Consider the following 14920-nt stretch of genomic DNA (forward strand, 5'->3'; position numbering starts at 1 on the left):
TATCACACACACACACACACACACACACACACACACACACACACCCCTTACCAAACATGGCCCCACATCCAGCATAACCCCAAACACCAGTTCTATGCATAGTTCATAGCGAATACACAACATTGAGACCAGTGAAGCTGACGTGCTACACGGCCCCATTGCCCTGTTCTAAACCCCTCAGCACACCAACCCTGAAGTTCCTGTCGGACACTGATGACTCTCCCGTGGACCCCTTCTCATCTCCAGTTTTTTTAAGAGAAGAGAGAATAGCTGGGAAAGAGGGAAGAGTGGAATCCCCAAAAATGGGCCCAGAGAGGAGGAAGAGCGGAGAGAGCAGCGAGTGTGGAAGCCAGGGACAGCCAGAGCAGGCGAGCCGAGGTGTTCTGGGTGACTCTGGGTGAACTATGGCAGGTCAGGACAGCGAAGGGGGTCCCGGGAAAATGAGATGGAGGCTCCAGTCTTCAGGCAAGCAGGAGGGATCACAGCACACTGGGGTTTCGGAAGTTATGTCCCGCGAAGCGAGCTTCATCGCCCAGCTCTTCTTCAATTCTGAGAGATGATCCAGAAGGGAAGCAGTCAGGGGAGCGGGAGGGATCTGTTTCTCTCTCTGGGTCCCTTCAGACTCCGTCTTTGAGGACTGCCTCAAGGTGAACATTCCCTGGCTTTAGTGTGACTTTAGTGATCTGTCAATCAGACCACCCCTAAACCCTAAACCCACTAGAAAGTATTTTCTTGGCATCAACTACTCTCCAGGTCCTGGATGCTAGAGATGGAATAGTGGCCTAAAGGGGTGTTCAGTCCTGGGCCTCGGGTGCTTGTTCTTCGGGGACCCTCCTCACCTCATGAGCTGGTTGTACTTCGCCAGACGTTCAGATCTGCATGGGGCGCCAGTCTTGATCTGAAACATTCCAGAGGATATATATGCAGCTTAAAGATTTCCTTCACCTGATTGGACAGCCCTACCCCTCCTCTCCCCCTGTCCCATTTGTTTTGAGACAGTTTCATGAAGGCTGGTCTCAAAAGTGACAGGCTAGCGTTGAATTCTTGATCCTCCTGTCTCTGCTCCCAAGTGGAGACTATAGGTGTGTGCCACCAAGTCCAGGATGTTTGTTTGTTGGTTTGGTTTGGTTTTCAAGACAGGTTTTCTCTATGTAACCCTGGCTGTACTGGAACTCACTCTATAGACCAGGCTGGTTTTGAACTTATAGAGATCCTCCTGCCTCTGCCTCCTGAGTGCTGGAACTAAAGGCGTTCGACGTCATGCCCTACCTTTATGTATTTATTTTTTTAATGGAACCCAGGACCTTACACACGCTAGGCAAATACTCTGTAACTGAGCTAAACTGAGCCCTGAAACTTTTTTTTTTCTTTTTGTTTTTTGATTTTTTTCGAGACAGGGTTTTTCTGTGTAGCCTTGGCTGTCTTGGAACTCACTCTGCAGACTAGGCTGGCCTCGAACTCACAGAGATCTTCCTGGCTCTGCCTTCCCAGTGCTGGGATTAAAGGCGTGCGCCACCACTGCCTGTCAAGCCCTGAAACTTCTACTCTGCATTTGTATTAATTAATTAATTGTAAAAATCAGTACTCTGCTTGTATGTCTGCTCATGCCATGGTCTGCATGTAGAGGTCAGAGGACAGCTGGTAGGAGTTGGTTCTCTCCTTCCAACATGTGGATTTCAGGAATCAAACTCAAGTTGGCGGTCAGGCTTGGCACCAGGCACCTTCACCTGCTGAGCCATCTCACCAGCTCAAAATTTCTACCCTTTTCACTCTCGTTTGTTAAGACAGGGTCTGTCTGTACAGCCCTGGCTGTCCTGGAACTCACTCTATAGACCAGGCTGGCCTTGAACTCACAGAGATTCACCTGCCTCCCGAGTGCTGGGATTAAAAGTGTGGGATGTCGATGCCTGGCATAACTTCCACGCTTGAACCTTCTCTGATTCTCGATCTTTTGGCAGGAGAGTAACCACCTGGGCCTAGAAATCGTCAGCCCTACAAAGAGCTCTCCTAAGACCACAGACTGGCTCCACTCACCTGGCCTGTGCACAGTCCCACTACCAGGTCAGCAATGAATGTGTCCTCCGTTTCTCCAGAGCGATGACTCACCATAACCCCCCAGCCATTCTCCTGGGCCAGCTTGCACCTGCAGTACACACCAGCACTGACCTTCTGCCCGGAGGCACAGGTATTCCCTCCCAGCCCCAGGCTTGGTCCATGTCCAGGAATACCTGGAGGAAAGTGACTAAGAGGAAGCAGGGCAGAACATAAGGTATGGAGAGAACAGAAGTGAGAGAACTGTGAAGGGTACCCAACTTTCATCAACATTCCAGGACAGATTCGGGCTAGGAGGACTTGAACGAGGGATCCTGGGGGACAAGGGCCAGGTGGGGCCAGGTGGAAGCCACTCACGCTTGGATGGCTTCCGTGACTGAGCCAATCTGATTGACCTTGAGCAGCAGACAGTTGCAGGCCTTTTCTTCCACTGCCCGCTCGATCCGCTTGGGGTTGGTCACTGTCAGGTCGTCACCCACTATCTGGATGCCGACGTTGGCTGTGAACTTGGACCAAGCTGCCCAATCATCCTGGTCAAATGGGTCTTCAATGGAGACCACTGGAGAGGAAGGGGGTCTGTTGATGCTTCTTGAGCTCTGGGGGGCACCCTCCCTTGACTTCCCTTCTTGAGCTCTGGGGTGGGGGGGACACCTTCGTTTGACTCCCCAGCTAACAAAGCCTCCTCATCCTGTTCCTCCCTTCCCAAAGAAGCCGGCTGGGATTCCTATCCCTTCCTACAGCTTTAGGAACCCGGGAGCTGGCCTTCTCTGTATCCTCACCTAGTTCTACCCCTACTGGCAGGAAGTCCTTCCTCATCACGAGTCTGGCTCCTTCCTTCTCCACTGGTATCTATTTTACCTTGCTCTGTCTCAGGAAGATGGAGACCAGCTGCCTCCACGGAGTGGGGCAGAAGCCCTTGGTAGATATGGAGACTCTAACTCAGTGACCCTTGCACAGCGGTGCCAACTTCATTCAGTGCCTACCATCATCAGAGATACTGAAGCCTGCCGCTCTCCTTACATCCATCCACGTCTCCCCACCCCTGCTCCTTCCAGAGCCCTGCCTCGGGCCCCCTAGCTCTTAGAGCCCAGGTTCTGAATCAGATGGAGGAGACCCATCATAGTTCCAGGCACATCTACAAGCCACTCAAAGCGTGGCTCTGCAGGAACCTCCGCCTCTCTCCCTGCTTCTCAGGCTCCAGAGGATATTACCTAGCCCCAGACTGCACCCCATAAAGTCCACAGCTGTCCTACGGGGGGGCCCCTGCCTCTTCTGCTCTCCCCGTTTCCGATCTCCCACATCCCTTGCTCTCACCAGGATAGTTCCGAACAAAGTCCTGGTAGAGTGCCCCCAGCTGGTCCCCACTGATGTATCGGGAAGGATCAGCGGGAGACTTGAAATCCAAGTCATATTTGCCATCTCGATAAAACTCAGAGGCGGCAACATCCATGCCGATCACGATCTTTTCCGTGTAACCAGCCTTGTCAATGGCTTCCTTCACCAGCTCTAGGGCTAGAGACAAACATGGTGAAATTCTAAGTCGGAGACATAGGTAGGAAGGAGGAAAAGGGAATTAAGAGTGGAAGGAGAGGACTGTGGTGGGGAGGTATGCATAGGCTCTGGGGAGACAGAGGAGTGGAATTCCCCTCCTGGTAGTGTTGGTCCCCTCCCCCACCCCACCACACCTCATCCTGGTGCTGGGTCTTGAACCTAAGGCCTCATTCATTTGAGGCAAGTTCCCTGCCCCTGAGCCACATTCCCACCCCTTTTTCTTTTTCATTTTGAGAAAGGGCCTCGCTAAGTTTCCCAGGCTAGCCTTGAACTCACTCTGTACCTTAAGCATACCTTGAACTTTCAATTCTCCTTCCTCAGCCTCTAAGTCGTTGGGATGATAGGTCTGCACCACCAGGCCTGGCTAACAGAGTGTGTGTGTGTGTGTGTGTGTGTGTGTGTGTGTGTGTGTGTGTGTGTGCTTTAAGATTTATTTATTTTTGTTTTATGTGTATTAAGTATTTTGCCCACATGTATGTATATGCTTCATGTGCATGCTGGTGCCCCCAGATGCCAGAAGACAATGTTAGGTCCCTGGAATCACATGGGTGCTGAGAACTAAACCTGAGTCCTCTACAAGAGCGGCAAGCGTCCTTAACCACTGAGCTCTCTCTCCAATTCCTAATAGCGGTTTTCTTCGGTATCACATCATATTAGCATTTTACATATCTTATTTAGTCCTCAATGATATTTGTAGAACTTGGATTATTCCTTTCTGTTTTTGTTTTGAGATTGGTTCTCTCCATGTAGCCCTAGCTAACCTGGAACTCTGGGCACACCAGGCTGGCTTTAAACTCAGAGGTGTACCCGCCTCTGCCTGGAATTAAGGGTGTGCACCCCCATGCCCTGCTCAAATGCTTGGTTCTCCCCTTCCCCCTTTTTTGGTTTTTCGAGACAGGGTTTCTCTGTGTAGCTCTGGCTGACCTGGAACTTGCTCTGTAGACCAGGCTGGCCTCGAACTCACAGAGATCTGCCTAGCTCTGCCTCCCGAGTGCTGGGATTAAAGGCATACGCCACCACCGCCTGGCAAATGCTTGGTTCTTAAAAAGGCCACTTCTGCATCTTTATTATTATTATTCATTCTCTTTTCTTTCTTTTTAGGCATGGTTTTATGTAGCCCAGGCTGGCTTCAAGCTCATAGCAACCCTTATGCCTAAACCTCCCAAGTGTTGGGGATTCCAGCCAATAAAGCTGTAATGTTCAAATAAATGCAAGTAATCTGATTCCAGAGCAGAGTCTGTTTACACGTGTGTATCAATGTGCATACATTCACATGTGTGTGCTTGCATGTGTGTACATTTGTATGCGGTGTGGTGGCCTCAGACAGACTCAGCAGGCACTCTGCCCCTGAAGCCATACCTTCAGCTAGCATCTTCACTTTTAACCATTCCCTTTACAGCTAGTTTCCCTTCTGCAGCACAGAGAATGTGGGGATCCTAGACACCTTCTGCGAGGCTGGGAAGGGGATGAGACTGATGTGTAGTTACCTCCCTAGAGCATGCTTCATGTTGCGTTATAGGATGAAATAGACCTTACCCAGACCAGTTCCAGTGAGGACCTATGCTAACAGATTATGCTAGGCAGATAAAAGACTGATATCCAAGGTCTATGTGTGAAATCAGGAGGCCCCCTGGAGCCTACCCTAAAGGCTGGTACCTCTTGAGATTTTCAGAAGTTCAAGGATCAGGACCCCTCAGGACCCAAGTGTGCCACCTTCCCCAGTGTGGGACTCAGAGCTGGAGGGCTCCAGCCTCACCTTCACTGTTCTCCAGGATATTGGGAGCAAAGCCACCTTCATCCCCCACATTAGTGGCGTCCTTGCCGTACTTGTCCTTGATGACCCCCTTGAGTGTGTGGTACACCTCGGCCCCAAGTCGCATGGCGTCCCGAAAGCTCTCAGCACCCACTGGGAGGATCATGAACTCCTGCATGGCCAACTTGTTCCCAGCGTGAGAGCCACCATTGATCACATTAAAGGCCTGGGGAGCCACAGATGGTCAGAGTCAAAGAGTCAAGGAGCCTTTCCCTCCTGCCCCTGGGATGGAATCCCCCAAATGCCAGGCTCGGGTCTCACACTCCCATCCTTTCTCTTTAGCTGCCCATTCACCTTCTTCCCCTCATCCCTCACCAGGCTGCGTGCTCCCTCCTCCTCGAGGCTAGGCTCACCGGCACAGGTAAGATGAGGTCTGAGTTCCCAGCCAGCTGAGCAATGTGGCGGTAGAGGGGCAAGTCCTTCTCAGCTGCCCCAGCCTTACACACGGCCAGAGACACACCCAGGATGGCATTGGCCCCAAACTTGGCTAGGAAATTACAGAGGAAGGCACTGATCGAAAATGTCCCTCTCTCTTGTAGCCCCTGCCCCCACCTATACCCTAGAAAAGCCAATAAATGAGACCTCCCACACCCATGCTCCACCCCCAGCAGCGACTCACTCATTTTCTACTCCAAATAGTGGGGTTGGGGGAGGAAGTAACAAGGAAGGGAAGGCCTCACCTCTTCCTAAACATCCCCCCAGACTACGTTGTGCCAACTCCTGTCTTTCTGTCTAATGTCACGCCCTCCCTCTGCAGTGGCTTTGGGCGAGGAAGGAGGAGGTCCTCTGACCCTGTGTCCCCAGTACAGCCCTCTAGTTCTCTGTGCTTTTCTATCCCTCCTAGGCCAGCCCCTGCTTACATTTGTTCTCAGTCCCATCCAACTCCAGCATCAGGTTGTCCAGTTTCTCTTGCTCCACCACGGAGAGACCCTGTGGGCAGAGCCCCCATTACCCAGAGCCAAGATGGGGGGCTGGGCCCTAGGACGGAGGGTCCCCTCATTCACACACAGTCTTCTGTGTGAGCAAGGTCCCAACAGATCCCTGTGACAGTGGCCCGCTCTGCCAGCTTTAGGGACCGTGAGCACCTGCAGGGGCAGTAAGCGGTATTTTCCCACCCTTCCTATTGTAACCACAATTCCTAAAGAGTGGGCCTCTCTGCCTTCCCCTGTCCCTCCCTGGATCCAAGATTCCTTCTAGGACTCGGGTCTAGCAGCCACCCCCAGGAAGGAGCGGGCCTCACTGAGCTGATGAGGGCTGGTGCAATGGTAGTGTTGATGTGGTCCACTGCCTTCAGGACACCTAGAGAGGGGAAGAAGGGCTGGTCAGTCCAGGAGCAGGTGGCGAGAAGAGGAGGGGGCGCATCTAGGGGCTGGGGCATGCCAGAAGAGGGATGCTATCACCTTTGCCTAAGTAACGCTGTTTGTCCCCGTCTCTTAGCTCCAGGGCCTCATAGATGCCAGTGGAGGCTCCACTGGGGACTGCAGCCCGGAAAAGACCTGGAAGAAGACATCCAAGGAGGAAGGAGAGAGGACACTCTGGGCCAGGGATTCTTGGAGCCTTCCAGCGGAAACTCCCACCTGCCACAGCCAGACTTCTCCCCATACTGTTCCCTAACACCACTCACAGATTCACACACACTCACTCACATACTCCGTGTCAGCTGCACAAGCAAGGCCTCCTCATCCGCCCATCTGAGGCCTCACAGGCACGTGTGGGAGGCCACCGAGACAAAGCTATGCTAGGCAGAGCATGCGTGCTCCAGTGCTCACACAGGCACGCAGACAGACAGAGGCAGGGCCTTTCTCACGCTGAACTAGAACACAGACCCATCTAGCCTGGCTTCACAAGTCAAGGAAGATCAGACTCCACAATCCAGCCCTGGGAACCTGGCCTAGCACCCCTGAGTATGAAGAATAAAATCCCTGAAACCTGCCAGACCCAGCATAGGGGAAGTGGGGGCTGTGGAAAGCCCATGTCCCGCCCATCACCTTTGGCAGTATAGAGATCCACTTCCACGGTGGGATTCCCACGGGAGTCCAAGATCTCTCGGGCCCAGATCTTCTCTATAGACATGATGATGGTTGGATTCTCCTTGGGTGGAAGTGAAGGAAGGAGAAAGAGAAGAGGCTTAGAAGGGCGGAGCCTGAGGCCAGTGGGCGGGGCCAGAGGCAGGGAGGGCTGGGAAAGAGGTTACTGCAGTGGGTAGGGGGTGGGGAGGAGCAGGCTGCAGTCAGCCTCAGAAAAGGGGTTCTCCCTCCCCCATGGAGAGAGGGAAAGGTCAACGCAGTGAGGAAGGGGAGGTCACTGCAGTCGGGGCGGGGTACATCTCATGACAAGAGGGAGGACACCGCAGTGAAGAGGGGAGGGCTCGACAGCGAATTCTTCGCCCCTCAGCAGCTTCGCCGACCAGTGGGGTTCCCCTAGACTTCCCCAGGCGGGATGGCTGCCAGGCTGGCATTTTTTTCCTTGGAAGAAGAGGGGTTGTCTGGGCAAGTGGAGCCCCAACTTGACAGCCCCCATACACAGGGTCTATACAACGCTCCGGGGTCGTCACCTCTCTCCCAAACATGAATTCCTCCTCTTTTCAAGAGGAGTCTGGAGACAGCATCCTGGGGCCTCCAGTCCCCAGGTGCTGCAGTGGGAAATGGTGAGGTAGTCCAGGCTGGACCCATCGTCTTCCCTACCCCCAGACACATTCCCCACTCCTCTCATCCCTCCCCCATGCATCGGAGAAAAGGAAATGTCAAAAGAGAAGGAGGGACAGAAGGACGAGTCTAGAGCAAGTCGGAGGCAGCCAAGGAAGGGTGAGAGAAGGTACATCCCCAAACGCAAAGCAAAAAGGACGTGCCAAGGAAAACACGCGCTGCCCGCCGAGACACATGGAACTTAAGAAACAAATCGGCAGGACCCTAGGCGAAGACCGGCGAGGGGAGAGGGGCAGGCGAGGGTGGAACCGTGCAGCTAGAGGAGCGGGTGCAGAGAGCTGGTACCTCAACCTGGAGGAGGTAAGAGCCAGAAAGCTGTCCGGGAAGGCCCGGGACGGGGGTGCTGGGGAAGGCAGGTGACAGGCAGGTACGCAGCGTCACCCGCCCGGCGGGCCAAGCCCAGGCCAGCGGGGAGTGGAGGCGGCGAGGAAGGGGGATGCGGCCCGATGCGGGCCTCACCTCGAGGACTGCAGACTCAGCCGGTGGCGGTGGCGGTGGCGGTGAGGACGGCGGCGGCGCAGAGAGAGCCGGAGTGGCGGCGGCTGCGGCTCCCGGCGCGGGCGGGGGGCGGGCGGGGGGCGGCGCCTGTAGAGCCGGGCGGGCGCATGTGACCCGGAGCCCCCGGTGAGTCAAGAGCTGCAGGCGCCGGCGCACGTACGAGCGCGGGTGGGGGGTGGGGGGGACCAAACCGGTGGGGGAAGGGCCGGGGCGATCCTGGACCAGGATAGCCACCCGCTAAGCGCTCTGGCGCTCCTAACCTGTGTCCAGCCATGCCGATGGAGAAGCCCACCGCGGGGGCTCATGAACTCGCTCAGACACAGGGATATCAAAATACCTTTTTATTTGAAACCTAAACTGTCCCATCACAGCCCACCTCCTTGGCTCCTTTCTCCAGAGAACCGCTCCTAGCATCCTGGTTGCTCCAGACCTGCTTGAGGGCTGTCCCCGATCTAGGCTCCAGATAGGTTTAGGCCCATAGAACAAGCCACACAAAGATGACCACCAGAAAGCCTGGGTCTTGGGATATGATGGATTTTCAGTTTGGAGACAAAAGGCAGCCAGCATCTTCCCCTTCCTATCACAGGTCTATGAGTGTGGTGGTTCCCCACAGGAGTCTCATCAATTCTTGAGGCCAATGTCTTGGTCTCCTGGAAGAAAGCGACAGAGTGAAGCTTGTACCCACATCCCTAGGCTTCTCAGTCTCTCCGCTTCACTCTGCCCTCCTTTCGCCTCCCCACCTGTGTCCTGTTATTTTTAGATTCAGATTTTTAGTGCAGGATCTTCTCCCTGCCCAGCCGCATCTCCGTCTACCACCAGCCACCTCCTTCCCTCATGAGCTCCTCCATGCCCCCAGACCTATCTATCCCTTAGTAACCGTCTCTGCGGGATATGGCTGCACATCAGCTCCTCTGCCTGCCATCCCAGTTCTCACTTTTCTGGTCTCCTGTATCTTTTATCAGCTCTTCCTGGGCCTCTCATCTTTTCTTCATACCTAAGATACCTCCAGCCCCTAGCTCTGGTCTCTGCTAAGGGTTCTCCCGGCCTCTTCTGTGAGCCCAGCCTTTGACCTTCCACTGCTGACTCCCTGGCATTTCCCTTACCATCTGTGTAGGCTGGAAGGGCAGCTAAGCTGGTGGCTGGTATGGTTCCATGTCATGATCTACATCCTGTTCTTGTTCCTGCTCCTCCTTCATCCTCTGACGGATCTCGTCTGCCTCAGCCCGGTCCTCATCCTCAAAGAATTCTTTGTCTAGACGCTCTAGGTGTGCCATCTGCACCAGGGCCTCCTGGCGGTAGTCGGTCTCATCTGCACATGGGTTGTCCAGCATCACCAAGGCTCGAAGCTTCGGCAGATCCCGCAGCTTGGCCATCTCCCCTAGGTCAGCAATCATATTGCTCCTGTGGATGAGGTCATGAGGGCTCAACTCAGAAAATGGGCTTTGAATGGTAGCTAGGAATTGGGCTTCCTCTGTAAGAACACCTCCAGCCGGGCCCTAAAAGCAATGGCTGTTGAGGTCTGGTCTGCCAGGTGTGGCCAGACTTTCCCTGATGCAATTCCCCAGTCCCACCTCTACCCTTCGAGGAATCCCTAAATGCCAACATCTACTCTGTGATGTGTCGTCTTAAAACTTTGGAGTGGCAAAGTTAGGCCTCAGCCTGTCTTATATTTGGAGAAGAAGGACAAATGTCCCTTATAGAAACAGACATTTCTGTCAGCCACACCACAACAGAAGTTAGAAGATTCAGGTCAGCAGGGAAGGAGCTTATGCCTAAGTGTGGGGTGCTGTGGAGTTGGGGATGCTGTGTGGGTGCTTCCTTCAGCCAGGGATGGATTGGGTCTCTCAGCTTGAATAAAAAGGTTAGTCCTCTACCATACTTCTTTCTGAGACTGTATTGGAATGGCATGCTCCTTTCTTTCAAACAATAATGAAATCATTTTGAAGTGTTCCAGACTAATCTCAATAGATGTTGTGGGCCTTGAGGAACATTTCTTACTCTGAGCTCTCTTGGTATTTTACTAGGCTCTGTACACAGTTTATATGCACAAGGCCCTGGGTTTGATTGATAGAAACACACACACACACACACACACACACACACACACACACGCACACACGCACACACACACATGCACACACACACGTACACACACACACACAGTCTATCAGAAAAGAGATGCTGAGAGAAAAATCCCTCTGACCATTCATCTCCTCCGTCCTCTTCCTCCCTTCCTGTGCGTGTGCATGTGTGCATGTGCGTGCGTGCGTGCGTGTGTGTGTGTGTGTGTGTGTGTGTGTGTGTTGGGGGGGTGACACAGAGCCTGGCTATGCAGCCCAGGCTGTCCTCGAACTCACAGACATCCTCCTGCCTGAGCCTCCTAGGTGCCAGAAGTACAGGCATGAGGCACCACATCCCATTCTTTTTGTTGCTGTTACTGGTTTGGTTTTGTTGTTGGTTTTGTTGTAGCTGGCACAAAACTGCTCACTGTTTAGACCTGGCTACCACCTCCGATTTGTAGCAATCCTCTTTGATCTCCAAGTGCTAAGATTATGGGCATGTGCTACCACATCTGGCCTTGTATTTTTCTTTTCTTTTCTTTTTCCTTTTTTTGGTTTTTCAAGACAGATTTTTGCTATGTAGCCCTGGCTGTCCTGGAACTCACTCTGTGGACCAGGTTGGCCTCGAACTCACAGAGATCCACCTGCCTCTGCCTCCTGAGTGCTGGGATTACAGGCGTGCGCCACCACCGCCAGCTACATTTTATGTTTAATATGAGTTAAGATCTGTCCCCTACAGGTAATGTTCAGTTCGGGAAGAAAGAGACAAGAAATGGAAAGAATAATTGGGGCCTAGGAGAGTGAGAAGGACATTTGTATAAGTTACAGACAGAAAAATGGCAGGGTTAGGGATTTAGCTCAGTGGTAGAGCACTTGCCTAGCAAGCGGAAGGCCCTGGGTTCGATCCTCAGCTTAAAAAAAAAAGAAAAAGAAAGAAAAAAAGAAAAAGAAAAAGAAAGAAAGAAAGATGGCATTGGAGTCAGGCTGTAAATTGCTTCAAAACAGGAGTTAGCAACACAGTGATGAATGTCTATAACCTTAGCCACCCAGGACGTTGAGTTCAAGGGACACGGCCGTCCTGGGTAATGTAGCAAGACCCCCAAGTTTAAAAATAAATAAGAAGCTAAGCACTGTGGTGAACGCTTTTAATCCCAGCCTTCAGGAGGTGGAGGAGGAGGATCTCTGAGTTCAAGGCCAGAGAAACCCTGTCTGGGGAAAAAACAAAAAAAAACAACAAAAAAAAAAAAAACCCAAGACAAAAAGAAAAGAAAAGAAAGAAAAAGAAGAAAAAAACAGGGAAAAATTTCTGATACTTTTAGATGTTCCTAAAACATAGCATAGGCCCAACTAAACATAATATATTCTTCTTCATTATGGATTAAATTAACATAAGGGTTCAGGGCTCCCAAGAAGATCTTTGTGTTGCTCTTTGAACCAACTACAGAAGAAAGAAAGGAAAGCAGAAGAGCAGACCCAGAAGGAGAACAAGGGACGGACCCAGCTGTGGGTTGTTGGGAGAGGGCCACTGGTTCAGAAGTTGCTCTTGGTGATGAATGGTTACAAAGTGGGTCTTAGAGAGAATGCACACCATACCTCAAGTTCAGGTACTGCAGTGATTTCATTTCCTTGGAGAAGCCATCCAAAGTTTCAATCTGGTTGTCTCGAAGATGCAAGGTGGTCAGGTTGCTGAGGTTCTCCAGGCCTTCCACCTTCTTCAGCATGTTTTGAGCCTACACCCGGCATGCGACACAGTGACTCAGAGAGGGGATCTGGGAAAGGATGATGAAGCAAAGAAGAAAGCCAAGAAGAGAGGGAGGAGTGGTGGAGAGTAGGGACAGATAAGAGAGTGTGGTACAGAGAACCAAGAAGTCCAAATCTAGGTGTGGTGGCCCATGCCCACAATCCTAGTATTCAGCAAGCAGAGGCAGGAAGATTGAGAAGTGAGCCTGAGCTACCTAGTGAATCTCCAGGAGTGCCTGGATTGTAGTGTGAGACCCTATTTCAAAGACTGCCCCTTCAAAAAGACAAAGAAGAGCCAGCAGGATTGCTCCTTGAGCCAAGCCTGGCCCCCAGGTCATTCCCCAGGACCCACATGGAGAACTCCTGAGAGGCATCTTTGACTCCAGCTGTGTGCTGGGCTGTGCAGGCATCCCCAAATAAAGAAGTAACTTAAAGTCATTTTGATTTGAAAAGGGAAAGAAGTCTAAAGACTAGATTTCCCAGAACTAAAAAAAAAAAAAAAAAAGATGATAAAATAATAATAATAAATGTTACTGGAAAGGAGAAACACATACTAGTTTCTGGGCTAGGGAGGCAGTTTGGTGGTAAAGCATTCCTATAGTGTGTACAAGGAACTAGTTTCAATCCTCATTACAAAAGAAAGAAAGAAAGAAAGAAAGGAAGGAAGGAAGGAAGGAAGGAGGGAGGGAGGAAGGAAGGAAGAAAGAAAGAAAGAAAGAAAGAAAGAAAGAAAGAAAGAAAGAAAGAAAGAAAGAAGAGAAGAGAAGATAGACCAAAGGAAAAGAAAAGAGAAGCTTCCACTAACGAAAGCTCAGCTGTATCCTCCTGCTATCCATCCATCAAGGGCATCTCTAATTACAGAAGAGCTGCTTGAACCTGCCCTTGGCCCGGGAGCCCCAGGAGCCCAGTGAGGAGTTGCTGTAGTGCCATTCCAGAAAGCAGCATGTCCAGCCTAAATGGACAGACACTTAGAGTCCGGTATGGTGTACAGCTGTGACCCCAGTACTCTCTTAGCGGACAGACAAGAGGACAAGTCTGAGCTACATAAGGAATTCAGACCAGTGTAGACTATACAGGGAGATCCTGTCTCAAAAATAAGGTAAACTTGGGGCCAGAGCAATGGTTCAGCAGTTAAGAGCACCTGCTGCAGTTTCAGAAGACCCAGGTTCAGTTCCTAGCACCCACATGGCAGCTCACAACCATCTGTAACTCCGGTTTCAGGGCATCTGACCTCCTTCCTGATCTCCAGGGGCACCAGGCACACACATGGCACTACCCATACATACATACATACATACATACATACATACATACATACATACACGTAGACAAAACCCTCATAGACATAAAAATAAATACCCTTTAAAAGTAAAGTAATAAAAACAAAACAAGATATTGTGGCATACACCTGCAAATCTCAGCACTTGGGAGACTGAGACAGGAGGATTACTGTGAATTCTAGGCTTGCCTGGATTACATAGGCCAGCCAGGACTACATGGTATGACCTTTAAAAACCAAATAAAAAACAAACAGACAGACAAAAACACAGGCCATGGAGATGGCTCAATCAGTAAAATTCTTGCCATGCAAGCATGAGGACCCGTGTTCGTGTCCCCCAGCACTCATATACAAGCCAAGCTTGGAGGTATACAGTCTGCAATGTCTGCTGTTGGGGTAGAGATAGGCAGATCCCTGGAGTCTACAGGCCAGGCAGACTAATTCATAAGGAGCTTCAGGCTCTATAAGAGATTCTGTCTCAAAACATAAGGTAGAAAGCCACCGAGGAAGATGCTTGAAGTCCACCTCAGCCTTCCACACACAGCACAGCTGCACACTTGCATGCACATGTATGCACACGCAATGGTGGCCCATGCCTTTAATCCAAGCACTTGGGAGGCGGAAGCAGTCAGATCTCCGAGTTCGAGGCCAGTCTGGTCTACAAAGAGAGTTCCAGGACAGCCAGAGCTGTTACACAAAGAAACCCTGTCTCAAAAAACCAAAACCCAAAATACAGTTGATTATAATGGTCCATTCTGGAATCCTGGCACTTGGGACATGGAGGCAGGAAGATCAGGAGGAATTGAAAGTCATCCTCATCTACATAATGATTTCAGGTCAACCTGGGCTACATAAGACACTGTCTCAGGCCGGGTGGCGGTGGTGAATGTCCTCCAGCACGTGGGAGGCAGAGGCAGGTGGATCTCTGAGTTCAAGGCCAGCTTGGTCTAGAGATCAAGTTCCATCCAGGACAGCCAAGACCACAGTTTAAACCCTGTCTTAACCCCTTCCCCAAAAGACTCTGTCTCAATAAATAAATAAATAAATATTCTGTACCTGAACAGCACGTTTTGCAACAACCTGTATCAAAGCATTTTCTCTGCATTTTTCACACATGATGCCCTGCTAGGTTGGAAGCCTACCTTTCTTGCTCTCTCTCCCTTCTCTTCTAAGAGACAGTCTTATTCTGCCTAGGCTGGCCTCTAACTCTCAGCTGTCCTCC

The 14920-nt window shown here is 51.4% G+C and overlaps 2 protein-coding genes and 1 long non-coding RNA gene across 6 annotated transcripts in view; 1 reads left to right on the plus strand and 2 right to left on the minus strand.

Annotated features, from left to right (window-relative positions):
• Eno2 (enolase 2) lies at positions 1 to 8668 on the minus strand. Of its 2 annotated transcripts, none has more exons than XM_036180529.1 (12): positions 8407 to 8668; positions 7405 to 7507; positions 6817 to 6912; positions 6657 to 6715; positions 6277 to 6346; positions 5770 to 5903; positions 5360 to 5582; positions 3367 to 3564; positions 2410 to 2611; positions 2035 to 2143; positions 840 to 898; positions 1 to 549 (listed from the first exon to the last, which is right to left on the minus strand). In XM_036180529.1, exons 2-12 carry the CDS (start codon positions 7487 to 7489, stop codon positions 480 to 482), a joined length of 1305 nt encoding a protein of 434 aa, XP_036036422.1. In that variant the 5' UTR covers positions 7490 to 7507; positions 8407 to 8668; the 3' UTR covers positions 1 to 479. The 2 variants fall into 2 exon arrangements, with proteins under 2 accessions (XP_036036422.1, XP_036036421.1); XM_036180528.1 differs by having other exon boundaries at positions 8581 to 8663.
• The window catches only part of LOC118579351, a 23730-nt gene continuing 16459 nt past the window's right edge, over positions 7650 to 14920 (plus strand). The window contains exon 1 of the long non-coding RNA XR_004944464.1: positions 7650 to 8421. This is a non-coding gene — a long non-coding RNA (uncharacterized LOC118579351). The remainder of the gene's footprint in view (positions 8422 to 14920) is intronic.
• The window catches only part of Lrrc23 (leucine rich repeat containing 23), an 8319-nt gene continuing 2344 nt past the window's right edge, over positions 8946 to 14920 (minus strand). For all 3 annotated transcript variants that reach the window (XM_036180532.1, XM_036180531.1, XM_036180530.1), the window contains exons 6-8: positions 12273 to 12409; positions 9723 to 10020; positions 8946 to 9269 (exon numbers count right to left, since the gene is read on the minus strand). In XM_036180532.1, coding sequence (XP_036036425.1) covers positions 9747 to 10020; positions 12273 to 12409 — 411 coding nt within the window. In that variant the 3' untranslated portion in view covers positions 8946 to 9269; positions 9723 to 9746. The remainder of the gene's footprint in view (positions 9270 to 9722; positions 10021 to 12272; positions 12410 to 14920) is intronic.

This window comes from Onychomys torridus, chromosome 3 (assembly GCF_903995425.1).
Source record: "Onychomys torridus chromosome 3, mOncTor1.1, whole genome shotgun sequence".
NCBI lineage: Eukaryota > Metazoa > Chordata > Mammalia > Rodentia > Cricetidae > Onychomys > Onychomys torridus.